General features: G+C 41.4%; 1 protein-coding gene across 4 annotated transcripts in view; it reads left to right on the forward strand.

Annotated features, from left to right (window-relative positions):
• Window positions 1–27,764, forward strand: part of Kalrn (kalirin RhoGEF kinase) — a 581,802-nt gene that overhangs the window by 316,239 nt on the left and 237,799 nt on the right. For 2 of the 4 annotated variants that reach the window (XM_063225109.1, XM_063225110.1), the window contains exons 16-25: window positions 1,362–1,481; window positions 7,519–7,737; window positions 10,870–11,019; window positions 13,819–13,933; window positions 17,443–17,558; window positions 18,005–18,127; window positions 21,012–21,194; window positions 22,353–22,471; window positions 26,559–26,625; window positions 27,152–27,261. In XM_063225109.1, coding sequence (XP_063081179.1) covers window positions 1,362–1,481; window positions 7,519–7,737; window positions 10,870–11,019; window positions 13,819–13,933; window positions 17,443–17,558; window positions 18,005–18,127; window positions 21,012–21,194; window positions 22,353–22,471; window positions 26,559–26,625; window positions 27,152–27,261 — 1,322 coding nt within the window. The remainder of the gene's footprint in view (window positions 1–1,361; window positions 1,482–7,518; window positions 7,738–10,869; window positions 11,020–13,818; window positions 13,934–17,442; window positions 17,559–18,004; window positions 18,128–21,011; window positions 21,195–22,352; window positions 22,472–26,558; window positions 26,626–27,151; window positions 27,262–27,764) is intronic. The other 2 variants (XM_023562599.2, XM_063225111.1) reach the window with 1 other exon arrangement.

The following is a 27,764-nucleotide window of genomic DNA, read 5'->3' on the forward strand; positions in this document are numbered from 1 at the left end:
TCCTAGCCTCGCATTGAACTGAGGGTTCTTCCCACCGGTACTACTCACAGAGGCCACCTAGAAGTAGCTAGCCTATCCCTAGATGCTAAATTATTTTATTACAATTTACTTGCCCTTTTTTTGATGACCTACTATGTGGATTTTTGTGCTATTTTGCTTGTTTTTTCTCTTCTCCCTCCTTCCTTTGCGTTGTCCACCAAAAGCTCACCTCCATCTACTCTTAGTTGTTCTGTAAGGTGCAGGAGGCTGGGTCCACTACCAGGTGTAACTGTATTCTCCATTACTTTCAGAACATGGCTGCACTGTACCCACCACATGCACAGCAGTGTGGTAAGCACCTTGTGAGATTAAAATATGACCAATAGATTATCCCAGCCTTTAGGGACTTTGTAACCTAGTAGGCATGAAATGTAGGTTGAAATAACTGAAGGAGACAGTTTGTGGTGATTTCCCTAAAGTTGGTACATACAAAATAATATGGTTATTTTCAATGAAGATATTGTTTCCAACTGCAGTGATTAGGTGTGAAAGATTCCAAGAAGTTGTTGCTATTTGAACTTGGCCTTTTAAAATAGAAAACGATACCAACAATTAAACTTAATCAATTTTATGAATTTGTTTATACTATTGTGTACAACTAGATACAGATAAAAACAACCAGATGAAATAATGCTTAAGTGGGAAAGGAAATTGAGACAAAAGGCTGATAAGGGGAGAAAATAATGTATGAATCCAGGAATAAAGTGGGCATGTAAAATAAGCTCTTCATAGCATAAGGTAATAGAAAAATTACGGCGATGATCATTTAAAACTCTAGCTGGGTTTGGTGACCCATGCATGTCATCCCAGCTACCCAGGAGGCTTGGGCAACAGGTTTGCAAATGGAGGCCACCCTGGGCTACATAGATAGACCCATCTCAACAATCACAACAAAAAGATACTTTCTGCTTTTTTTTCCTTTTCTTTTCTTTTTAGATTGGGTCTTACTGTGTAGTTTAGACTGACATGGAATGCACTGTGTATCTCAGGTTGGCCTTGAACTTGTAAAAGTCCTCCTGCCTCAGTTTCCCCAGTGCTGGGGTCACAGGCATGCACCACCACACCTGGCCCCAGCACTTTTTAATGTTTTATTTTGCGACAGATTCTCACTAAGTCACGAAGTTGCCTAGGCTGGACTCCAACCTATGCTGTTCCTACTTCAGTCTCCCAGATTGTGGAGATTTACAGGCATGCACTACCTTGCCTAGCTAAAGCTCTTCCTTTTTGAGAGCCTTCTCACTGAAGCATCACACAGAAAAGGCAATGCCTACCAGGGAGGCTGCTGAAGGCCATTTACCTGTGTGATTGTCTCAATGCCCTAGGTCCTGGGATGGATCCGCAACGGAGAGTCCATGCTCAATGCTAGCCTGGTCAATGCCAGCTCTTTGTCGGAGGCAGAGCAACTGCAGCGGGAGCATGAACAGTTCCAACTGGCCATCGAGGTAACGCCCCAGTCTGGCTGCACTATCTTCTATCTTCATTTTGTTCTGTACCTTAGGTAGGGCCACCCCTGAGATGTGGGCATTGCTTATATGCCAGGACCCTTGCTCCTTTTGGTAAAATGGTCCCAGAGCCTCCTGGTGTCCAGCTCTCTATCAGTGAGGGAACACATGTAGGGACGCACTTCCCCAAGAAGTGCCCACTATCATAAGTCAGACATCCACACTACAGATGAAGCTCTGGTTCATTGGTGCCTTCTGCCTTTAAGGAGCTTTAGGCAGTACGGATTGTGTGCCAGGTGAAAATGTAAAGCTATAAGGTTAAAAGTTACTTCCAATCAAAGGCCACTTAAAACTAAGACTAAGCAAGTCAATAGTAAATTGAGATCTTATATTTAAACATGTACGTGATAGGTGAAAGTCTGCCGTTCAACCCATTGATGCCAAAGACTGAAATGTTTTGAATTTTTGTGTGAAATTCATGTGTTACATAGAAAAATTCAAAGAACAAAACTTTAAAGAGAAAACATTTTCTTACGTTTCTCTGTTGTCAGGATTCCAGAATTGGCCCATAGGCCTTGAAGGGTTGACAAGGACCATGAGCATCAGAGCAGTTTGCACTCACCAACAATAACTGTTCAGTAATTCTGATAGAGTCACATTTTAAAAATCAACTGCATCTAGAAGTTCACCAAATAGAGCTTTTTAAAAGCCTGAAATAAAACTTTACTTTAATAACCACACATATATACGTTCTGGCTTTAAATAACACCTTTAATTATCTTTGTTGCTGCTAGGGCTTTGTCCCTCCCTCAGAGACTTAAGCAGATTGCTTTACAGTGTTGTGGGCGAAAGAGTAGGAAATGGGACAGGGGAAGTATATTAAAAATAAAATAAGTTCAGTACCAGTGGGAAAAGAGACAAAGTGAAACTCCAAATACTCATTATTGGTGGTTCAGTGTAGGACTTAGCCTACTTTTGAGTGTGTGAAAACTGAAAACATTATTTTCTTTTAAAAAGTTACTGTTGAAGAGAATTTTGTACAATGCCAAAATAATAAAATTTTTACTGTCTCTGCCCATAAATGTCTTTTAATGCAGTTATCCAGCTGATTGCTAATGATGTTAAACTTAATATTGATTGAATTCCATTATTTAATTTTATTGAAACCACCTTTTGTGCATAAAATTAAATTAACATGGAGGTCATGTTCCCAGAAGACACTCGATATATTCTTAGGAACCATTACTGGTCCTAGAAGTACTATCTGGGATTTAAGATTTAAAAATAAATTATGTTGCATGCACATTTTGAGCAAATCATTTTCTAAGGCAGAATTAACCAGAAGTGAGAAGTTTTACTCTCATCAGCTCTCTCTATTGCAGATTACTGATGCAGCAAAATATGATAGTGTGAGGATCTGTTGTTATCAAGGAAAAATCAGGATGGGGTTATCATCAAGCACACAGTGCTTAAGTCCTGTATTCAAGAGCAGCAAGGGGTGTTTCCCAGTCAGACCAGCGATGATGAGAAAGCTTATCAGACAAGGCAGCACTTGGCCGTTCTCCTCCTTATTCATCTTGAGTGAGGTTTATATTGACCAGTCAGGTGACTGCAGTTCTGCTCCCTGAATTTAATGTCTGACAAAAAACTAAGTGCATGACAAGCTTGAATATCTTAGTAAGCTGGCAGGAAAACGTGAGCAAATACTTTATAATGCTATTGAAATGACCAAGTCCCACATGGCTATATATGTAATCTGTACTAATTTCTATTAGATGCCACTCACCCTTACAGCGTAAAGGCACGGAGACTCACTAAGCATAAGCATCTCTTAATCAGTGCTGGGTTTCTGTTTGGGTACAACTTGGTCAAATATTCTTGGAATTGATGCTGAGATATAGGTGGGACTCTGACTTGCTGGCTGTAGTCTCACAGGCATGGCAGGCAGATGGAAGCACTGGAAGATGTTGGGAGTGGGAGTAGCCAGTGCCTACAGCAGGGTCAGGCTAACAAGGAGGACATGACCACTTTCAGTATCAGCTGCTTCTCCAAGTGTAGATCAGATACTGCCTCCGAAGGGAAATACTCCAGGCAGGACATAAGCAACTTTAAAATGAGTGTAAGTAGTCTAGTTTGGATTATCCTGCTTGGATGGTGTCATGGAGGCCATCACAGTGATGGGGAGCACAGTTTGTCTTCTTGAACCCTAGGAAAGAACCCTGAATTCCATCAGAGAAAATAAAAGAGCCATTGGTAGGGTTATCATATAATTTATTGTATAAACTTTTTAAAATGAAGGGAGGAATTACTGGCAACTAAGGCAGAAAAATACACACATACCAGAACTATTTCGAATATACCAGAGTATCTGCTAACCCTGACCTGAATGGCCACATCAGGTTGAAGGCTTTCGTCTTTCAAAAGAAAGTCAGAATGTTTACTTGAAGTTGCCTTGGCTTCAGACAGACTTCCCCAGAGTCATTCAGAATAGGAAGCAGTATAGCTTTATCAAGCAAACCTAGATGATTATCTGTTAGTATCCAAGATAAAGCAGATGTGTCTTCAGGAACTATGAACTTCATAGAGAATAGCTCAATTTTAAAATCCATCCTTATTTGAAATCTTCCTTGGCATTTAATTATAAATCTTACGTCAAAAAGTAGTTAAAATTGCACAATATATTCAATTGATTTGCTCAGTCTTCTCTAATGTACTCCCACTAAACATTAATGCCCTTGACAATCTATGTCTTAAGGTTGTAGCACTTAAAAGTATTAGATAATAGGAAACAGAAATAAGTGCAAAATAACTTTATTTTAGCAAAGCAAAAATTATGCCATGCGGCTAAGACTTCATCATTTAGGACAATAAAGGGGGAAGGAGTTCTTGAGACTATCAGATGATACTGTGTTCACAGTAAGGAAGAGAATTTATTACATAGCATAAATTATAGGAAAATCCAGGCTACTCCTCCATTTTGAGAGAAAAAACATAATAACAGGTTCATAGTGACTGTTACATACTGGTTTTGTATACTGAGCAAAGATTATATAATTATAGCAATCACTTGTTCTTCTTGTAACCCTTCCTTCAAAAGAGACCTCTAACCCTAGACATAAAATGATATGGTGCTAGATAGTGGGAAGAACGTAGGTCTGGGAAGAGGTCAACCCTGAATCTTACTCCTGGTTTCATCACTTCCTTGGTTGTAGATTTTTGAGTAAGTCAAAACATCAGTTTCTTAACCTGAGATGAAAAAAAGATTATCATGTAGTAATGTTGGGAGAGCTGGAAAATACATGCATAAGTACAGCACCTAGTACGTTCGCTTGGGTGAATGACAGCTATTTAAGTGATTTTTCAAACTGTCTTTGCCTGGAGTCTCATAGTCTGAGTGACAGTTTGGCCAAGCATTAGATGAGTGACAGAGGAGAACAAAAGAAAGTAGTTTTGAGTGAGGCTCAAGCCTTCCAAAACGCTCTCGTTGAAAGAGGACAGACGTAAGAAGAGTGTGAAGGGAAGACTGGGACACAGAGAGCTAGGCATTCACTAAAGGCCAAGGGGAGGACACACATGGTGTATTCGCAGATGGCTTATGGAGAGAAGCAGTAGGTAATAGTGTTGCAGAATTAGAGAGGATTTTAATATCAGCCTTCAAATTTTGGACTTAGGTCCATAGTAATGAGGTATAACATTCATGTTTTTTTTTAATTTAAAAAAAAGATAAAAGAGGACATAACACAGGTCAGAACAGAACAATTTAAGCAACATAGTGTTTCACCACAAGACAATCCGACATAACAGTAGCTACCATAGTGTCTCTTTCCTTGAAATATTTGAGTATACCTTCATATACTATAATATCAAACATAAAAAGACAGTGTAAAATCAAGAGAATGAAAGTATTATAGGGTATTCAGAACCAACTAACAGAAAGCAAACAATGGTTATTATATTATCTACTTGTCTATAAAAATTTTTGTTTATATAATCCCATATAATAAAATCCAATAAGATACAACATGATAAAACTGATGGAAACAGAAGAACATAAGCTTGGTGGGACTTCAAAACCAGATGATATTAAATCAGCACTAGCTATTATAATGCCTTGTTTTCTTCACAATAGCTGTTCATACCATCACAGACAATAAAATCAAACTACCCAGAATAAAACCATTCCACTTAACGAATCAAAACATTCTAAGGCTTCAAAGCATTATAATGGGGAGTCATGATTACCACATACTTTTCTGTATTCTTACCATTTCTTACACTAGGGAGACTATATGATATTTATACATGTGAGTTTGATTTATTTCGCTTATGAGTATGGTCTCAAGCTGCGTCCATTTATTTATAAAGATCTCAATGTGACCATTCTTTATAGCTGAGTAGTACTCCATTGTATAAAAATGCCACAACTTTTTTTATCCATTCCTCAGTTGATGGACACTTAGGTTGTTTCCAAGACCTGGCTATTACAAATTGTGTTGCTATAAACATGGGTGCACATATATCTCTGTGGTACGATGTTTTGAATTCTGGGAATATGCTTAGATGTGGAATAGCTGGAACAAATGGGACTTCCAATCCCAGCTTTTTGAGAAATCTCCAGACTGACTTCCCAATGGTTGCACCATTCTACACTCCCACCAACAGTTCAGGAGAGTTCCTTTTTCCCCACAGCCTCTCCAGCATTTTTTGTTGGTAGTTTTCTTGATCGTGGCCATTCTTCCTGGAGTGAGATGGAATCTCGACACTCATGGTTTTTGAACTGACAGAAGGAAGTGATACTTAAAGCATAAAATTAGAATTTTAAAGCTGGGAAGGATATTAGAAGTCATCTATTAGAAGCACTGCCTACTACAGAGAATTAAGTGAAAGTGTAGAAAAACAAAGGATGAGAGGATGAGCTAAGAGTCTAACGTGTGCGCAACTGGCTTGTAGCCTAACTTCAGTCCCCAGCATGCATAAATGAATGAAGTGGACCCCTGAGTGCCGTTTAGTTTACTTTTTCTAGCTGCACTCAGCGGTCAGGAGGGAGACACTGACGTGGTTGTCAGGACACAGCACTGACTGTGGAGGCAAGGGCCTGGAGGCAAGGGTCACCCTAGTGGAGCTGTTACCAACTCAGGAGAGTGACACAAGCCAAAAGGTGCTTGGTAGACTGAGAAAAAGAAGTAGACCGTGCAGACAGCAGTCTGAGGTCAGGGCAAAGCCTTGTGAAAATGAGAGAGGTTATAATGAGCCCTGGGGATGCTGAATGGACTGCTCCTGAGAACAGTCTCAGCACTGCCCGAGAAGGGCAGAAATGGTTTCTGGAGTAAGTCCCTGGGCTTCTTCTCGCTGTTCCTCATTGCCACTCAGAGAATACAAGGCACATTGAAAAAATAAGATACATGATACCCTAAAATCAAATGTAAGTTTCATGTGTTGAGCCCGTTACCTGTTGTCCTGCTCTACTTCTTAGTTACTTTGGTGAAATAACTAGAGAGGGTAGGAGAGGTTACTCTTTAGTTTTATCAACTGCCAAATTCATTCCTTCTATTGGATTCCTTTTAAGTGGTTTATTAATGTTGAAAATGTTTGCACTATTTGAGATTACATGATGTGGAGGGTTTTTAAATATACTGTGTGAAAAATGTATTAGTAATCTCTGAAAATGTAGTGCTTATTTTATGGTCAGCTTGAAAATGAAATTTAACTATTAAGCCAGTCAAAGAGCAGATCTGCATACAACTTCAGTTTCTCTGCCATGAAAATTGAGATGCACTTGAATTCCAGAGAGATGCAAGCAGAAAATAAGGAGCGGGGGCAGGTGTTAGACTCCTGAGAGACCAGTTGGTGAAAGTGTGTGATATTCTTGTTTAAAATATGCTTTAGAACAATAATGTGTTGATCGTCTTGACGAAGTGGATCAGTCATTTAAAGCTCTTTAACTTTTCTGCATCTTTCCACTCACGCCTCACTCCACCCCTCCCATACCACACCTGGGTTGTTCCCACGGACCTCGCTCTCCTCCCTTCGTGCCCAGTCCCTCTTTCATGCCACTTCCTTGCAGAAGACGCACCAGAGCGCCCTGCAGGTGCAGCAGAAAGCCGAGGCGCTGCTCCAGGCTGGCCACTACGACGCAGACGCCATCCGGGAATGCGCAGAGAAGGTGGCCCTCCACTGGCAGCAGCTCATGCTGAAGATGGAAGACCGGCTAAAACTGGTCAATGCTTCTGTGGCCTTTTATAAAACTTCTGAACAGGTGAGGGAGAGGACAGTGGGCACGTGGGGCTGTGGCTGACGGGGTAGTGTCCTGCCCCACATTGCAGCTCTGCGTATAACCCTGCCAGGAGCAGTTCTCTCAGCATAACCTTTGAGAATAGAAAATGGCCTGCAGCGTCGCCATGGTTAGCTTCCTTATCCTCCTTCCCATTACTGAAGTGGACCACAGGGTTTGTTCCTCTTTCATTCTTCATACTTACCAGATCTATATAGAAGTGTCAAAGTAGAAATTGGATATATGTCAAATGGTAGATTTGAACAATGTATATCAGTTCTTCTGTTCCCACAGTAATGTTATGTAACAAGCCACTGCAAACTCAGTGATATAAACAATATGCATTCTTTTTTTGTTTATCTATCTGAAATTCAGTTGATTTCAGTTACACTTGGTACATCTGGGCTTCAAACTTGCGTGCTGCATCCAGATCTGCTCCTGTGTCTCTCCTATTCTTTGATCAGCAACTATTTTAGGGACATTTATAGTTAGAGGCAGGTTGCAGGAGCCCAACATCCACTGTGCAAGAGTATTTCAAGTCTTTGCCTCTGTCACATTCTCTAATATCTCATTGGCCAAAATAATCCCATAGCCAGACCAACACCAGTGAGCCAGCAGTGCCTCCTGTGATGGGTGGGAGAAGAAAATGAGTATTTGAGGAACAATAATATAATCTACTACAATCAGGCATTACACACAGCTTCAGAAACATATGGTTCTGCTATGCCGGGGGCCCCCAATGTGTAGGAAACAGCTCTCTTTCGGTGAGGAGCCATGAGCCTACGTAGGAAGATGCATGTAGCACAGCCACGCAGCTGCATTGCCAATACATCTGTCCTGCAGTGTGTGCAAAGCCTAAGATGATTTTTAAATGATTTAGATGCCGTTAGGGAATTCTTTTCATGAAATGGAGGCTTAAAGCAGGAGTGATTTTATTCAGTATAAAAATAGTTTTCTCATTTGAGTTGCTCCCTAGTAGAAATAGATCAGAAAAGCATTCCCCTCTGGGACACTTACAGAGACCTGTAAATGGAGCTAATATAACACACCTATCAGAGGCTGTGGTCAGCATTGTGTAGTCCCCACACCGCTCAGTCTCCTGTCTGTTTTTTCAGAGAAATTTTGCCTTTCATGGTCACAGAGTTGGGATCAACATACTGGGATGATAAACAGTTTCCCCCAGTAGATCAATACAATCCCAACCAAATCCCAGCATGCTTTTTTTTTTTTTAAAGAAATTGATACATTGACTTTTAAGATTTATGTGAAAATAAAATGCAAATGCAGTGAACCTAGAATGCATAAAACCTAGAGTAATAAAACAACCTTGAAAAGGAAGAATAAAATTGAAAGAGTTACACTGCCTAACATTGATTTAAAGACTTACTCTGAAGCCACTATGATCAAGACAGATGGTATTAGTATAAGGACAGACCTCGTCTAACAGACCAGAGGTTATCAAAGTAGATCCACATATATACAATTGTTTTTTTGACAAAGAAATTCAATAAAGGAAGAAAAAGTCAACAAATGAAATTACACAGCTGAGTATCTGTATGAATAAATGAGAATCTTTATCTAATCACACACACACAAATTTCCTTTGGAGTTGGATCAAGATGGTGAGGAGGGCAGAGTGCTGCAGTAAGAGTTAGGATATTTGACCCTGAACTGTCAAAGGTTACCTTCCTCTCTGAATTTTGCATATTAAATTAAAGGATTTATACTTAGTACTCTTTTTTTAATTTCTTCCAACTCCCAACTCCCAAGTCAATTCATTTTAAATTCAGTTGTTACAGAATGGATTTCAAGTAGTCTTCTTCTTAATGTTTTTGCATGTATATAATCTGATTTATCTCGAGATGTAAGCTTTCTCATGCTAGGTGTGGTGTGCATGCCTGTAATCCATCACTCGGGGCTGAGGCAGGAGGACTGCTTCGAGTTTAAGGCCAGCCCAGGCTACAAAGTGAGTTGAAGGCCAGCCTGGACTGCAGAGTGAGACCCTGTCAGAACAAGATATAAGCCTACCTGCAAGGTTTCATGTCTTGCATAGAGAAATGCTAGAGATAGGACTAGACGGGATTCCTAGAACACAAGCGCTGACCTTCACATGCCTTGGGAAGCCTGTATGGTCTAACAGGTGTTCTGTAAGAGACATCTTTCAGCTCAGCTCATAACTGACTTAGTATCCTGTCCGAAGACATGTCCTTCATCAAAAGTGATTATTTTCTCAGAGGAGACCAAGGGTAATTATATATACCCCTCTCTGCTTCAGTAACTAAGAAAGTACTGAAATTATTGAAGGAAAGTATAGAAACTCAAGATTCTACTTTCTGCATCCTGTCCTGCCCACTGATAGTAGATTACCTTGAGTCTGTCACTCTACAACCCAACCTTTCTCCTGAAATCTTGAAAATGTTCTGCCGTCTTCTGAGATCATTTTTATGGTCATTCAACATGTTTTTCCAACACTTTCAGAACTGAAAAATTTTTAGCTATGTTTTAGGTTAACTCAACCTTATTTTTCCTCTTAAAGAAGTATACACTTTATAGTGGATTTCAGTGCTTTATAGTAGAACTTTGGAACATTTTTCCCAGGTGAGAAGAAAGATGACCTTCATTTATGACCCACAAATCACACAACAGGAGCAACTTCCTCCTTTATCTCTGCTTGAGGCTCTTTACAGCAGGACAGCTACAGATGACTGAGCAAGTCCAGTATCTTTTTCAAATTCCATTTTCTTTTCTCCCTAGTTCACAATTATCCTGAGGTTATAATATAATACAGATAAAACGCTCTGAACCCTCCTGAAATACACTAATTTTCCTTTTTCAGTCTTCATACTATTCCTACACCACAGTGTCAGCCATTAGCCACCAACTGTAAAAAGATAATTCCAAAATCTGTATGTCCAGCCACAATCTGTCTCTTGAACTGCAGAAGCAAATTCTCATTGTCTCCTAAACTCCAAAATGTCCGAGGGATGCTCCATTCCAAATACAGAGGCTGAGCGTCAGGTGAAAAATGCCACTCTGTAGAGTTCTGTGGGCTGAAGATCCTTGGAAAACCCTTTGTGACTGGTTACCTTACTGAGTCTTTTCCCCTTGATTCATTAGGTTTGTAGTGTCCTGGAAAGCTTAGAGCAGGAATACCGGAGAGATGAGGATTGGTGTGGCGGAAGAGATAAACTGGGGCCGGCAGCAGAGATCGACCATGTCATCCCACTCATCAGCAAGCACTTGGAACAAAAGGAAGCTTTCCTTAAGGTCAGCGCACATTGTCTCGCGGGCCTCAGACTGCAGCCTTATTGTCGTCTGTCGGTCTCTGTCTCTGTGTCTCTGTCTGTCTGTCTGTCTGTCTGTCTCTCTCTCTCTCTCTCTCTCTCTCACACACACACACACACACAAACATATTTATGTGGTCTTCCTGTCCCATTTTTTCTAAACAGGGAAAGAGTGACAAAGATGATGTTGAGTGGTTCATCTGAAAGGTCATAGGGTTACACTTAACACATTGATTTCTTTCTTACAGCAAAATGGTAGAATTGGCAGTTAAGATACACCATTACTACCACTGCCAGTTAGAATGATCCGATATGCCATGGATGTCATTTACTGAGCAACCACATGCTTCTCATTTGGTCACATTTGGTTTATAAAATTACTTTTTGATTGAAAGATATAAGCCTAGATATAAAAGACTATTGAAAAATCCTTCAATGATGAATGATGCAGGCTGGGGATTTAACTCAGCAGCATAAGCACCTGCGTGGCAAGTTCAAGGTCGTAAGTTTGATCCCTGGTACCAAAAGCAAAAACAAAAAAGAATGATGCAAAATTTAGGGTAAGAAGTAAATAAATAAATTTAGCCTCTTTATTTATCAGTCTAACAGTTTGATTACCAATAAATACTAGAGTACTTAGCCTCCCCTATGAAAGTAGAAATATCTTCCTTGGGCTTTGCGGATAGAGGCCACCCATGCCTCCCAGCAGGGAAGCACAGCTATGTTCTACCCAGGCCACCAGCGGCAGGGGAGTCTTCCTGAGTGAGCCTTGTCAGACTCTGCTCTTCCCTGGCTTTATTCAGCCTGATCTAGAGGTTCCACTCACTCCCAGGCTTCTCATTTTTGTGTTCTGCTTGCTCTTAGGTTTTTAAAAATACAAAAGAAATGTTTTGTACTCTGACATTTACCCCACTAACTTTGTGTAATTCTGTAATTAATTGTCTTTTTATTAGGTATATTCTAGTTAACCACCTCTTTGAGTTTTATTTTTGTTCTCCATTTTAAGATAGCTTCTCCCTGCCTTCCTCCCATCTGTCTGCCCCTGGGTTAGTCAAAACCCTTAATAATCAGCACTTAAAAACATGGCTAGGGGCTGGGGATTTAGCTCAGCGGCATAAGGGCCTGCCTTGCAAGCAGGTGGTCGTGAGTTTGATCCCCGGTACCGATAAAAATGAAAAAAAAAAAAAAAAAAAAAAAAAAAAAACATGGCTAAATGGAACTTCTGTACATGGCTTAAAATGATCTTCAAAGTTTTTCCTTTAAAAGAAAATATAAGTCTAACATATCAAAGATTTTAAATAGATATATAAAGGTATTTCTTCATAAAACTAAATGTTTCTTTTGAAGAAGAAACTCTGTGGGCTGATGTTTTCTATGTGTTCCTAAAATCAGATAGAGAAACTGCCTGTAACTATGGGGATTCTATGCTCACTGGAGATAATGTTATGTTCTCCATCTACACACATTAGTTGATCCTTTTCAGATTCCTTGGCTTTAGACTACCATTAAGCCCTCAAATTCATAGCCCTCAGAGTTCATGGACCACCATCAAGCTTCTACCAAAGATCTGATTTTAATATAATTTCTAACATATAATGTGTGGGCTCGGAGCCTTATGTATAAGAAGATTTAAAATTTAACAACTTGGTCTAAAAATAATGTAATTCTGGAAACTATGGGTAGAAATTAGTGTACCAGCATATATTACTTTTACAACCAGAGGAGGAAAAGCCTACATTTTAGAAAAATCCAGGAACTATATGATCTGAAGAGAAAGTAGAAATGCTGTTAGTGGATGCAGAGTCTAGATCTGATTGCTTCTTGCTGCCTGTTCTTTTGAAACCTTGGTCCTGTCCATCAGGGCAGCAGAGAGAACCTGTGCTGTCTGCTTTGTTTCTCACAGGTGCTACCAGTCTTAAAGGGGCAGAACAGTGGTTCTTATTGTTTATGTAGATTGGTATTTCTTAGCAACAGGATGCATATTAGTGTTATTTACCTTAAAGGACAAATTAATGTGGAAAATGTTGATTAAAAACTTCTACTTGAATTTAGAATGTATGATTAGTAGGTAAGTTTACCCCAAATGCTTTACTTTCTAAAGCCTAAATTAAACTAACATTACAGTGGGGTATGTTCCTGGGACTTACACCAGTGGTCATATTAAAAACATGCTGGAAGAAGAAGAAAACCAGCCCAGGAATGATTTCTTTTTTTTTTATGGTACCAGGGATCGAACTCACAATTTAGTGCCTGCCAGGCAGGCGCTTGTGCCACTGAGCCAAACCCCAGCCCCAGGAGTGATTATTAACAATGACGAATCAATGTATAGGTAGTCCAGGAATTTGGCATTTTCTTATTTTTTTAGCTGAGATGGAAAAATTCTTTTCTTGGGCACATCTGTAATCCCAGAACTCAGGAGGCTGAGGCAGGAGGATTGTTGTGAGTCTGAGACCAGGCTGGGTTACCAAGTGAGCTCAAGGGCAGCCTGAACTGCATAGTAAGACTCTGTCTCAAGCAGATTTTAAAAAGAAAGAAAGATAGAAAGAAAGGAATTCTTTACTTGGTAAAAGGAAAGGTCAGAATTTTAGCCTCTTGAATTGGAACTGTAACATCCAGGGACCAGAAGTGACCTCCAGAGCTCTCCTCCTGGGTTTCTCCAGCACCCTCATCTCCTTCGGGCCCTCAAGTCTCCCTGAAAAGTGGAAGGAAGATATCTTTTTTGCTGTCTTGGCTTCCACGTACCTGCTGGGCACAGGGCCCTCACCCTTTTGTCTCCCTTCAGGCCTGCACCCTGGCACGGCGGAATGCTGAAGTGTTTCTCAAGTACATCCACAGGAACAACGTCAGCATGCCCAGTGTCGCCAGCCACACCCGGGGCCCTGAGCAGCAAGTGAAAGGTCAGTGAGAGACCTGCCAGGCTGCCAGTCACGCCCATGGCACGGACGAGAGGCCAGCCCTCCCCACTGTGCACCTAGTCTATGTGAAATCGCAAATGTCCTGATTCTTCTCATTAGAGATAAAACACCCGAGGTGGGACGGTGTGGGCAGTGGTGAATCATGCTGTTTGCTAACATGCATCAACATTTGGGGTAGAAAAATGGGAATAAACTTTCCCCAAGTTTTTTCATTGTTAGGCTCTAGGGCAGTGATGGCAAGCCATTTAGAGTTTTCTGTCATAAGGAACAGCTGGCTGCAGCATTTGTGCCATCGGTTCACTACCTCTGGTCTAGGGCTACACTGCCTCGTAGCATTTTCTGAACTAATAGAAATGGCCTGTATTGACACTGTACAGTAGAGCTGCCACATGTGGCCATTGCGCACTTTAAGTATGGCTACTGCAACAAGCAATAAAATGTTTATTTTTAGTTGATATTTAATTTAAGTGTAACTAGCTAGCCACATGTGGCCACAGCTAACATATTAGATAACACAAGACTAGGGTGTCTTCAACCTCAGAAGGCATGAAATGAGAATCATAAAACCAGGACCTCATCCTGTCACTTATTTCCTAACCTTTTAAAACTTAGCTTTATGTTTAAAATGAGGAGAGTGTCTAGATTCTTGCTGCTCCAAATGCAGCCCCCAGATGAGCAGCATTGATGTCACTTGGGGGTATACTAAGCCACAGAAACTGAGGGCCCACCCAAGCCTACAAAGTCAGAACCTGAATTTTGGCAAGAACAGGGTTGGTCTGTAATCTCAGCACTGTGGAGGCTGAGGCAGGAGAAGTGCCAGTTTGAGGCCAGCTGCACTCTGTAGCAAAATTCTGTCTCAGAAAAAAGAACCCCCCAGGCAATTTGTGTATGCATAAAATTTACATAACTACTATTCTAGATTGTCTTCCATATCTCTCTGAATTCTGTAAAGTCTATAATTATATGAAGATATGTAATCTTTAGAATTATTTATTGTCTGATCACACTACACTTAAATTATTATGTCTCACTGTCTTCAATTATTACTCTGACTGACCATGCAGAAATTAGTGTTTGAGTGGGTGAAGAGTTCACTTGTCAGAGCAGAGAAATACAACCCTGAATTCCAAGCCTAGGGAGGGAACCTGGGTGGACTTGGGGTGAATGCCGGTTGGAGACACCATGGGGGTGGGGAAGCTCTCTTTAAGTGAAGCTGTCCTCCCTCTTAGACAGTGTAAAACCTGGGGAGATCAGAAACCCCAGCAAAGAATTAAACTTAGGAATCAAAGTTCCCTAAGGAGAAAGGGATGCAGGGTTCCTTTTCCAGATGTGTTATTCTGTTTCCAATTGAGGGGCCTGTGGGTGGCTGACATTACATCACCCTCGCCTTCCAGCACATTTCAGAGCATATGTTCTGTCTTCCAAGTGCAGATGGCAACTTAGGGGAGACTGGCTGCTGCTGAGACACCCCACCCCACCTACTCTTATGTGCAGAAGAGGGACAGGCACCCAGAGGGAGCCAAAAATGCCTGTGTATTCCTAGGGTGAGGGTATATTTTTGCCCATGTAAAACTCTCAAAATGAAGGAAAAATGAAATCTAGACTCTTTAGGTCTCTTGCCTAATTTAGTCTGATTCTGTCGGCCACCAGAGAGATCAGTAATTAGCAAAGTTCTGGCTAGGAGACATACACTAAAAAGGGAGGAGGCACACTCTCCTGCCCTGCCCTGTGGATGTTTCCACCTGAGCAGGAACTAGCAGTCCTTTTGGTATGTTTCCTTCTCACCCGGTCATGACCCGAGCAACCTGCAGGGTCCTGAGAGCGGGCCACCGGATATTAAGAAAAATCTAGACACATATTAAAAGGAAAGTTGGAACTGGGTGGGACTTGACCTCTCTGTTACCCAGTGTGTCTGTATCTTTATTTATATACAGTAAAAAGGGGAAAGCATGTGACCAAGTCAGATGTGCAGAGTGTCAGTGTTTTGCTGAGAACACTGAAAGCACGTTCCCAGAGCCGTCTGTGTTGTAGTTACAGGGAGGAGCACTGTGGCCAGACACCTGCTGGACTGGCTTTGCTTTCAACCTAAAAACTTGTTTTGTATGATTTGCCTGTGGTGCTCTGTTTTGGGGGCTTGCCTTGCTCTAGCCCTGAATGTGTGGTCGATCTCCATCTTAGCCACGCCCCACATCACCCCTTACCTGGATGCAAAGCCAGTGCCACTTACTGTAAGAGTTTGTTATGGGAGCAGAAATTGCTGCATAACAACCAAATCAGGTTGCTGCATAACCTCCACAGCTCTAAGCGTTTATTATTCTGGCGACTAAGTACTGGCTGGGCTTAACCCTTGGGGTAGGGTTAGCAGCACAGTTGTGCTTCAGGCTGGCTAACATGGGACTTTACTGCAGGTGAGAGGCTGGCATTCCTGAAGATTGCAGAGACAGGTTGGAAGAATAACAAATCCCAGTAAGTTCTTATAGTGATGCTGGCTGAGGTACTACAGTCATATTTCAAGCTCCTACTTTTGTCATATCTATTTGCCAAAGCAAGTCACATGACTGAGCCAGAGGTCAGTCAGCAAGTGAGGAAGCATTACTTGCTATTTGGAACTAAACTTAAAATCACACAGTAGAAGAGCAGACACAGGGAAACAGGGAATGGTGAATAATTGGGACCCGCGAACATTCTCAGCTAAAGGAGAGTATAAACAGATTCTATCCCTGGAGCCAAAGCTCCAGGGAGCCATTAAAAGGAAATAAGGTCAACAAAAACTTCTAATGGGAACACTGTAATTTGGGTTGGGTAAAGCACAGTAATGTTTTCTGCCCTCCAGGAGACCAAGGTAGGTACGAGTGCAGGGTGCGAAGCCGGATCTTTCAGATTTTCTTGTGTTCTAATTAATCCAAGGCAACATGGAAGTTTGAACCTAAAGACAACATGTGGACATGATTCTAACACAGCTTCCCTGTGCCATCTGCTCAGAAGTTTTGTAACTGAGGCTTTGCTGTCAGACTGCTATGTGCAGGGTCAAGAAGCCAATGTGTATATTAGCCAACCCCTACCCATACATTACTCCTGCCCCTCTTCTAGAAAATCTTCAGGAATGCCTGGGAGTCCTCGCAAAGTCCATCCACCCTCATTAGGCTTTGGGGCTGAGTCAGTTGCTATTTTAGGGACTGGTGCACCCCAACATCCTTATAACCAAGATCTAACTTCGGTGTGAGGAGGATCAGACTCACTGTCAGTCACTCATGGCATATTCTTCCTCTTCTGCCTGACCAGATCAGAAACTGGCTTTCACCTAATCTCTCCGATCATACTCCCTCTGGGAAATTCTCTATCCGCAGTTTTTGCTTCCTTCCTTCTGCTGCTGAATTAGTCCTGTGGGGAGCCTTAAAGTCGGTCACCTGCAGCCTGGAAGGTGGGGCTAAGGGAGTTGGCAGTTTGGTCGGAGCCTTTCTGTGATGAGTGTTCACCTCCTCTGCCCCCAGCCATCTTGAGTGAACTCTTACAGAGGGAGAACCGTGTCCTGCATTTCTGGACCTTGAAAAAGAGGCGATTAGATCAATGCCAGCAATACGTGGTGTTTGAGCGCAGCGCTAAACAGGTATGTCCAGAGCTTCCCCTGGCTTTGTCTCAGTTCCGTGGAACATGTAGAGGCCTAAATGAGGGTGACTTGGGACCATTCAGAAGAGGACCCCAGCAGCAGGCAGAGTAGAGATGGAGAGAGATGCAGGCTGTCACTTGTCAACTCAGAATTACTAAGCACTGTATTCTGAGTTGGTACAAAGGAATGTGAGGGAACGCTGCTCACTGTGTCCCTAGCTCAGATGACAGAGGACCTGGCCCAGGAGAGTCCTCAGTCTGCTGCTTTGCTACTGGGACATTCCACATTAGGGAGGGCTCATTCATAAAGACACCTTCAGAGATACCTGCTGACTAATCATGCGAGAGTGTCCCAGGTCCATCGTGTCATCCCAAGACATGGACCAACAGGATGTTTTCCTACTGACCGCTGCCTTTGGGGGTTTGGGTGGGTTCTTTCTCTCACAGGCATTGGACTGGATCCAAGAAACGGGTGAATATTACCTCTCAACACATACCTCCACGGGAGACACCGCAGAGGAGACTCAGGAGCTACTGAAAGAATACGGGGAATTCAGGGTGCCTGCCAAGGTAGGAAGCACCCTGAGGCCCACCCAGTCCACTTAGCGCCTCCATCCTGGCCAGCTTCACATTACAGAAGTACGAGTGGCCTCTGGAAGCAGAACTGTGTGGCCCCAGTTGGGATGAGGGGGAAGCGTGTTTAGGATTTCCTCCTTCGAAACGCGTGTTCCCAGGGAATTGCAGTTGCTATGCACTGTGCTTCTCATCTTACTCCAGGTTCTGGTATCTGCTATATTCTTTCAGACCAAATGAGCCAAAAAGGGGTATTCATGCAATGTGCATGCATGTGTGAACATCTGCACTTACCCACATGTTCTTGAAGTTTGAATGGCCTGGGAAATCCACCTTATGGGAGGGGCTGGTAACTATTGGGGGGTTCTCAAGGCAGGTGAGTTTCTGATTTCTGAGCTATTTCTGTCTAGCCTCAGACCTGTGAATGAGTCAGACTAGGAAGCAGAATGTGTATACATCCCCATCCTCGTGCACACCGAGGGGCAGGGGATGCCATGATGAAAGGAAATCTGGTTTTCATGTTGTCGCAGCCAGCATTTCATCTGAGAATACTTGGGTTTGAGTGAAAACCTGATCTGTCTCAGCCTCCTCTTCATAGCATCCTCATCTCTCACAGCGGGTTCCCAGCCATGTAGGAGCCTTTCTTGGCATCTCTTGCACAATGGAGATGGTCTTCCAGGGTGAGAGCTGCTTTTGAGAGAGTCAAAGGCAAGAACATGTTAGCGCCCTATCCTATGCAGAAGTACTCCTGACATAGTTTGTGTTCCTCTGGTTTGGTGTAACAGAAGTACGACCTGAACCTCATTCCTGAGCCAGTTATTTCAAATGATTATATACTTTATGATTTCCATACTATGACCTCTCAATATTAGGGAGTTGTCCCCTGTTTCACTGTGAGCTTTTGGGGACTTTTTGCCCAACATGAAAATATGTGAATTCAGATAAGAAACTCATTTCAATATCAGGTAAAACAAACAGAAACAGCACAAGGAAGGTGGCAGATTTGAACGAAGCCTTGTTCAAGTCCAAATCAAAACAGGTTTGAAGTTAGCGATCTCCAGAGTCAGTAGTGAACCATTAACAGCATCAAGAGCATCAACTTTCTTAGTGTTCTCACCTGCATAGGACAAGCTGCAGCAGATACCCAGAACTTCTTAGACTTAAGACTCTTCAGTTTGTAACCAAAGTGGAAATGTAGAAAGCTCAGTTTAGCTCATCTGTCCTTTATGATCCACTTGGAACTTCTTCCACTTTTCCATTGCTCATTATCACCTAACCTGTAATCACTTCTCAGCTGGGTTCCTTGCTTTTGGCCCTTCCCTCCTTCCAACCCCGCCTACTTCTCCCCCTCTTTAAAAGGTTACTTTGGTCATGGTATCACTCAGCTAAAGAGCTTCAGTGCTTCTCCAGTGTCCAGGCTAAGGCATATAGCTTCTAGATCTAAGCCCCTTCAATTATGCCTGTATGAGAGTTTTATTTTCAAGCTGAATGGATGTATTTTCTTGCCTTCCAAGAAATGCATCATACCATTTTTTGCCTGTGTATCATTTCTCTAGATTGAATATCCTTCCCTTCAGCCTTTACAGTCAAGAACCAGCTCCTCTGTGATCCAGGCTGTGTCCCAGACAGGACCTGGTCCTTCCTCACACTACAGTGTTTGTCTGTATAATCTCTGGACACCTGGCATGGGTCATCTATTCTCTAGTAATCTGCTCAACAGTGTCACTTTTGTGAGCCAGCAAGATTCTGACAGCTAAGATCCAGGGGTTATTCATCTCATATTCCCCAGATTACCTGACTAAATCTTAGGCACTAAATGGCGATCGCAAGCATACGTGAACACAGAGGAAAAGGAAATTCGGGTAGATTTCACCATCTCTCCCAAGTGTATATTTACTACCCTTCTTTCATTCCCTTGCACTTAAATTCTTGTGTTGTTAACTATACACACTTCTCATTTTGACACTTAATTACATGATGCCCTGAGTTATTCAACTATTCTGCATGAAAATCTTGTCCCTCCAGAGATTATGAACATCTTTTCCCCCCTCCTTTTGTTTATCCCTCAAGCCTGACCCCATAGCTGTCTGCAGGGCTAGACAGAGTAGATATTAAACAAGTTTTTGCCAGAAATGAAATTCACTGAACATATGTCAGAGTTTTGCCTTGTTAGCCATAGAACAGTTACTGACATTTTAAATCCTTTTTCTGTAAGAGAAACTAAAGGCTAAACTAAAAGGGACAGAATTTACTCTTAAGTCTGCTAGTTGGATTTCTTTGGATGCTAGCATGTGCCAACATGTGATGTTTCAGAGCCTACCTGTATATCTGTAAGCTAGGGAAGGGAGAGAACTAGGGATAAAGAGACAAGCTTTTCTGTTTACTAGTGGTGTGAATTAGGACCCTAAAAACTGATACTTGGGTTTTTTCATCTGTGTGTCTGAGCCATGCCACCATTCTGTACCTAATTTTTAGGAATGCTTCAAAACACAAACACGTCTTAGATGTGATGATAACATATTGTATAACCAGCAAAGCACTGTGCTAATGTTAGTAGTAATAATAATGGCTAATATTAATGGCTGCCTGTCGGCACTGTGAATGCCTACTGAGTTCTAAAAATTCCTCATTATCAGCTCAGTTAATGCTCACAACAGCCTATGATGCAGGTTCTGTTATTGTTTAGATTCCTATTTTGTGGGTGAAAGAACTGAGAAGGCACATTTTGCTCAAGATGACTGGGAATAGTGAGTACAGAGCTGGGATCCAAGCCCAGGCTTCTAGCTCTGAGAAGCCTATGGCAGCTGTGATGTAAAGGGGACTTGGTGGGGAAAGGGCCCAGCAATAATGTCCAATAACTTAATATCCTCTTTTGGGACAGCAAACAAAGGAGAAAGTGAAACTTCTGATTCAGCTGGCTGATAACTTTGTAGAAAAAGGCCACATTCATGCCACAGAGATAAGGAAATGGGTGACCACAGTGGACAAGCACTATCGAGATTTCTCCTTGAGGATGGGGAAGTACCGATACTCCCTGGAGAAAGCCCTAGGAATCAACACGGAGGTAGGCATGGGTCTCCCACTGGGGCATCCTCCTTCCTCATCTCCCTCGGTACTCGGCTCCTGAGGCACCAAGGAGAAGTTTTCAGAGCAGTTCCTCTAAACTGGTGACCCTTGGAACACTTGCTTTGTGCAGTTTGAAGGGGACTAAGGGTGAGAGACATGGATCCGTTCACCTCTAGTTAGTGCTCTGTATTGCAAAGCTGACTAGCCAGGAGAGGAGCCTGTGGCCACAGAAGCTTTTCTCTGTGTAGTTAACTGTCGATTCTGAGGACTAACCCCTTCAGTTAGGCCTTGTCAGTACCATCTCCTACTCTATTGCATTAATCAGCAAATGATTAGAGACTGTAGTATATATAATGGTGCTCTTTCAAGGGTTGTGATTTGTGTAAAGACTACTGATACTTCAACTGAGAAAAAGTACTATTTGACATGAAGTAAAGGAAGACTGACTTTTAATCTCTTCTTTATACTAGAGGTCAGTGACCTATGAATTAAGAGCTAATGACAGCCCAGCAATTTAATTTTAGGATTTCTGACTCATAGATTTTTAAATAGGCTCATGCCCTAAAGCAGAGCAGCCTAGACAAGTAGTCAGGCCACTGAAAAAAGCTGAGGCAGCTAACATCTTCCCTCGGCACTAGTCTGACTTTTCCCTATTCGGACTCCACCACGTGTGAATACTAAATGTGGGTTAAATTAAGCAAAGAGATAAATATTAGAAAGCTCAGTCACTGAGCTATTTGTAAGAGAACTGGATTGTATAAAAAATATTTTCCTTTGACGAATGAAAGGTTTTTATGTTTTGTATGTTTATGTTTCATATTTACCTTATTTGTAAAGAACCAGTCCGAGGTCCATTTTATACATGTGTACATTTAAATGTAATCAGGAGTAAAGGCCTCAGCCAACTAGATATATAATGTCCATTGCTATGGATATCTGCACTAAACTTTTGACCTTAACGTTTTCTGTCTCTTATTTGAAAAGAACCATTGCCTCATAAGAAAAGCACTTGTGGGTGCAAATTTATAGGACCCTCCACCTTTTCATCTTCTCCATTACCTTGTCCTCTATTTTTCTGCTTTAACACCTCGCTCAGCATGGGCAGTGTCTTTCTTAAAGCTTCTCCAAAGTAACCTGTGTGATCCGCTGCATGCAGGATAACAAGGACCTGGAGTTGGACATTATACCAGCAAGCCTTTCTGATCGTGAGGTCAAGCTGCGGGATGCTAACCACGAAGTCAATGAAGAGAAGCGGAAATCAGCCCGGAAGAAAGAGTATGTGCTGGCAAACCCCCGCCGCCATGAGCAGGCTCTGTTTGCACTGCGCCCAGCTCTTTTGGCAGCTTCCTGTGTCCTCTTGGACACCTACAGAGAGGGACGGCAGACATGATCCTTCCATTGAGAACACAGGCTCACTGCCGGGTTGTCATCATGTATCCGTGACTTCTAGTAAACACAGCCACTCTTATTTCAGAATACTTCCAAGTTCCGATGAGACATCAGTCAGATTACATTCACGGACTCCTTTCATGTCCAAAAATAAGTTTTGTTTAGTTGTGCGTGTAATATTCTTGGCCTGGAGCCCTGTTCGTTTGATTTATTCTTTCCTTTTCTTTCCCTTTGTGGTTACTGCTGCTGCTGCTGCTGTTGCATGTGGCTTTATTTTGCCCCACTTATACCTGTTGAATCCTTAAACTCCAGCTCATGTCTGCTGCCTCTGAATCCCTGATCTACAACCACTGCAGCCTTGCATCATTCCTTTGAACTTCTCCAGTTTCTTCCTATCTGACTTACCCTTTACTTATCCCACCGACTCCTTAGTATGTCTCTTTAACTAGATTGTAAACTCTGTGAAGAAAGGTACATTTTTATACTCTCTTGTAGGAACCAATGAAGAGAGTAATGATGATATCCTAAGTGATAGAGAAAAGTGTGTAGGATATAATTGTATGCAGAAGCTCAAACCTTTGGGAAAGGATAAGAAGTTATCCAAAAATCACATTAACAAATAAGTATTACGGTACCAACTTCCTTACTTAAAGTAAAGGAATCCACTGTTGGGCCAAAACAAAAGGAACACACTTTTGGAGACTGACATCAGATGGCCCCTCCCCTGACTTGGTCCAGGTATTCAAATTTCAGAGTCTTTGCTTGGTGAATAACAGGATTTTAAAAGAGAAGCTGTATGTAGAAAGTAGCCCAGTGAATAAATTGTAGAGCTCAGAAGTAAAACTGCCATCTAATTTTACTCCCAGATGGACAATAGCCTATAAGGAGACGAGGCCGAGGAGAGTCAGCAAGAAGAGGTGCAGGATGCTGAGACTCAAACGTTTCGGAATAATCCATTCTGAGAATCTCGTAAATTGAATTCTGTGTCTCTCAAGAAAAGACAGGACTACAATCCATTTAAGAGAACTGGGACCAGTTTGTCACTAGATTCTTGGCTCTCTTAAGTATAAAGAGCCCTCCATATTCGCGGGTCCTATCTCCTGTGACTCAATCAACTGTATATCATAAATATTCAGGAAAAAATTGCATGTAGTCTTTCTCACTTATCATTATTCCTTACACAGTACACTATAACAGCTATATAGCAAGCACTTACATTGTCATAGACCTTATAAGTAATCTGGAGGTAATTTAAAGTATACAGGAAATGTACCTAGGTTATAAGCAGATACTGTGCCGTATTATACATACAAGGAGCTGAGAGCCTGCAGGTTTTGGTATTAATACTGAGGCTACTGACTGAAGACTACACTTTAGCTCCATTCTCAGAAAATCTTGATTCTAGATAGGCAAACTACAGTTTGCTCTTTTTGGTTGGTTGATTGGTAGGTGGTGGTTTACCCACATCACATTAATCAAGAATTATAGGACCCTGGATTGTAGAAACAATGAACCATGTCAGTGTGGGTGCTCTGCTTTCTTTATGTTGGGGTCACAAAGTCACACCTATTCAGAGATCTTTGGAGGACTTCATGAAGCATATGTTGACAGACTCTAATAATAGAAAACATAATAATGTGTCCCAAGATTAAGTAGCTCTCTGTAGATTGTTGGAATGAATTAGGGTCACAAGCTCTCTGGAGCTGAAGAAGCTACAGCAAGTTTGTGAAGTCAGAGCTTGTTTCACGTGGTGAGTGTACTAGCTTCATAACAAAATACCTCATAACAAAATACCACAAGCTGGGCAATCTAAACAACACAAACGTGTGTCAACCATCCGGAGGCCAAGTGGCAGTGGGTGTGGCCTCCTTCTGAGAGCTGAGGGAAGAATGTGTTCCAGGCCTCTTTTCTCAGACCACAGCTGACTGTTTTCATACCCACCTGAAAGTCTTCTTGGAAAAAAAAAAAAAAAAAAAAAAAAAAAAATATATATATATATATATGCATGCATATGCCTGTTTAAGGCCATCAGTCATGTTGACTGGGACCACTCTACTGTATTACTGTAAGGACTCCTTCCGAATAAGGTCAAAGCCTGAGTTACTGAGGGTTAGAACTTCAGCATATCAATTCTGGGGTATGCAGTGCAGCCCATAATGGGGAAAGGGAGTGGAGATCAAATCCTCCTTCTGAGTTCTTTCTGGGAAACCAAATAGATTGAAGAGGGTAAAGACATGATGGAAAACAAGACAAAATTGAACAGTGGGTAGTAGAGATGAATTAAGAAGACCAAGTAAAACTGCAGGAAGCAGATAGGGAAAAAAATTCCCAAAAACCCAAGACAGTGAAACCAGAGACAGTTTCTCAAAGCCCATCATGTTATGTTTCTTGTCACCTTCCTTCTTTCCTAGTTTCATAGCAATCTACAGATCTAATTATTGTCTATCTCCTTATATAAGTACCCCTTATACCAGGCCCTTTGCTGGTGTGATCTTGTATAACCCTTGCAGGAATCCTGTGTGATTAGTCATTTTACAACTAAGGCATCTGAGGCCAAGGAAGCTGTCTACTTGTAAATGAAAGTCATAATTCAGTTCCAAAATTCATGCACTTTGTACTCTACCAATTACATCAGAATAGGAAGAGAGTGGCTAACTCCATCAAAAAGGATTTTTGAACTCAGTCCTTTAATTTTAACAGAAAGGCCACTGCTAGAACAATGTTATTGTTTAAGGAAAAGCTCACCAACATAAAGGTCTAGGAAAAGGTGCTGTTCACACGATATTTCTTGTGAAGTTTCCAGAAGAGGGTACTTTAGGGACATTAATTTTCAAGTTTCGTGTGATAGGACACCTGAAATAGGAGTTCCCATTAATAACTACATGAGAAAAATGCTACAGAAAATATAAGATAAGTATGTAAGTACAGAGTTTGTGCTAAATTAGATCATCATATGCAAGCTAGCAAGTACCATTTGTAGTAAAAATGTGTGGATACACTGCTGTGAAGCTATAAATTTAAGTTACTCAAGGCTGTTACATTATTTAGGGGCCCCAAGAGGAAGGAAAGTCTCCTTAAAGATATGTAGCCAAATTCTGTCTATGGTAACCTGAAGAACAATCACTTAACTTTGCTAATTTACACTTGGAGGTTCAGATTCATCACACCAGTTTAGTCCCACTATAAATAATGTCTAAATACTTCATGCGATAATCTAGGTCAGAGATCATCAGCAAATGTTGGTCCAGAGGTAAAATTTGATATACTCTCTTTTATATAAAAATAATTTGTACATATTGAAATGATTGGAAAAAATCAAAAGTATACATAGATGAAATTCAAATTTTAGTGTCTGTACATAGTTTTGTTGTAATACAGTCACTTATTTTCTTGAACACATTCTGTGACTCCTTTCATGATGCAGCAGCAACATTGAATGGTTATAATAGGGACTGAATGGCTTATAAAAGCTATTTGGCTCCTTAAAAAAAATTGTTAACCCCTAATTTCAGTAGTGACTTGGACATCTTTGCCTGCTCTTGAAATTCAGATTAACATACTGCATTGAAAACTTTTTTGATATAAACATACAAACTCTATGAATAGAATTTGTTCTAGGAGCTCCAAGACAGAGGTGGAAAGCTGAGATTCAAGCTATCTGCTTGTTGAAACAGATATGAATGAGCCTACATCTTGCTCCCATGCATATGCATAAGTACAGTGGAGAGCATGTCCATGTCAATACACAATCACAGTGTAGAACTGAGTGAAAGCAGAACATGGAACTGACTGGGCAGACGTGCTGAAGGGATTTATAGCAAGTAATGAGGGTAAGAGTGATTCATAGGAGAGAGAAGGAGCTTGTTGGTAAAATAGAACATTCAAAAACATCAGAGATGCTAGGGTAGGGAAGCAGAGTTTGAAGGAGGAGAGGCATTCTATCTAAAACTAAAGCACATTTGTTTTCCTCTAGATTCATTATGGCTGAACTTCTGCAGACTGAGAAAGCTTATGTAAGGGACTTACATGAGTGTTTGGAGGTAAGTCTTGCAGTAATCAGTTCACAGCTGTATTAGAAAATGACTTCCTCACCATTGTCAAGTCTTTGAGAGAAGTTCAGTGCTCTTGTTCTTTTCGTAGAGACTAACGCATTTTAAAAAAGTCAACCACAGGAAATCTGTCTCCCAGAATCAACAGTGATTGTATTGGGTTTAAACTTCTTTTGAAAAGAAAGTCTACAATTTTCTCAGACTGGACCTAGACTCAGAAAGAAAAATGTGTAAAACATTTCAATTCAAAAATAAAAACTATGACATAATGACTGATCTTAAATTGAGTCTGAAAATCTTCAGCCCTGCCTCCACCACTCAAATCCACATACTCTTGATAAATAGCAAGAGTACCCAAGGGTGCACTTCCTAAAGTTCAGGATGATGAATCATTCAAATTTGTTAAACGCTGCATGCATTGCCCATCCGAGTCTTGTTCCCAAGCCTAAGGGCTTCTTTATTTGTCTGAATTTATGGTGGCATACTTGTCAGTAATGGATCTGTTGCTGTCTTACAGACCTACCTGTGGGAAATGACCAGTGGTGTGGAGGAGATCCCCCCTGGGATCCTTAATAAAGAGCATATCATCTTTGGCAACATCCAGGAGATCTACGATTTTCATAACAAGTAGGTTGGTGGCAGGTTCAGCAAAGCTCACTTAGGGCTATAAATACCGGATAAGAGGCCCTGAACAAATGGATCTCTAGCATTTGAGGAACCTTCCATCATACTTGGTATAGTTTCACCTGATCAGTTTACTAAATCAGTTGCTGTCAGACTTCTTTCTTACCCTTTCTCTGCAATTGTTCAGAATTTCTAGTGGAATGTAAAATCAAGTGTTCAGCATTATCCTTCCCCAGTTCTCAAAGACCTAGCAGGCAGCATCTTCACCTGCACAATCAATGGGGTTACTGGAATTTGAAGAAACAAAATGGCTTCTCCTCATTAAATCTGTGGGAAATCCTGACATTAGAATTCACTTGTGAGTATCCATCTTGTGGAAATTGGGTTTCAAATTCCATGGAAGTTTTTCTCAACCTAAATATTTCTTCTACCCCCAACTATCCTGTTATCCCTACCCTCAACAAAACAACAACAAAAATAATCAAAGTACTTAGTACAGTACATTT

The sequence above is a fragment of the Cavia porcellus genome, unplaced genomic scaffold (assembly GCF_034190915.1).
Source record: "Cavia porcellus strain 051 isolate PalLab524CR breed Dunkin Hartley unplaced genomic scaffold, mCavPor4.1 scaffold_15, whole genome shotgun sequence".
NCBI lineage: Eukaryota > Metazoa > Chordata > Mammalia > Rodentia > Caviidae > Cavia > Cavia porcellus.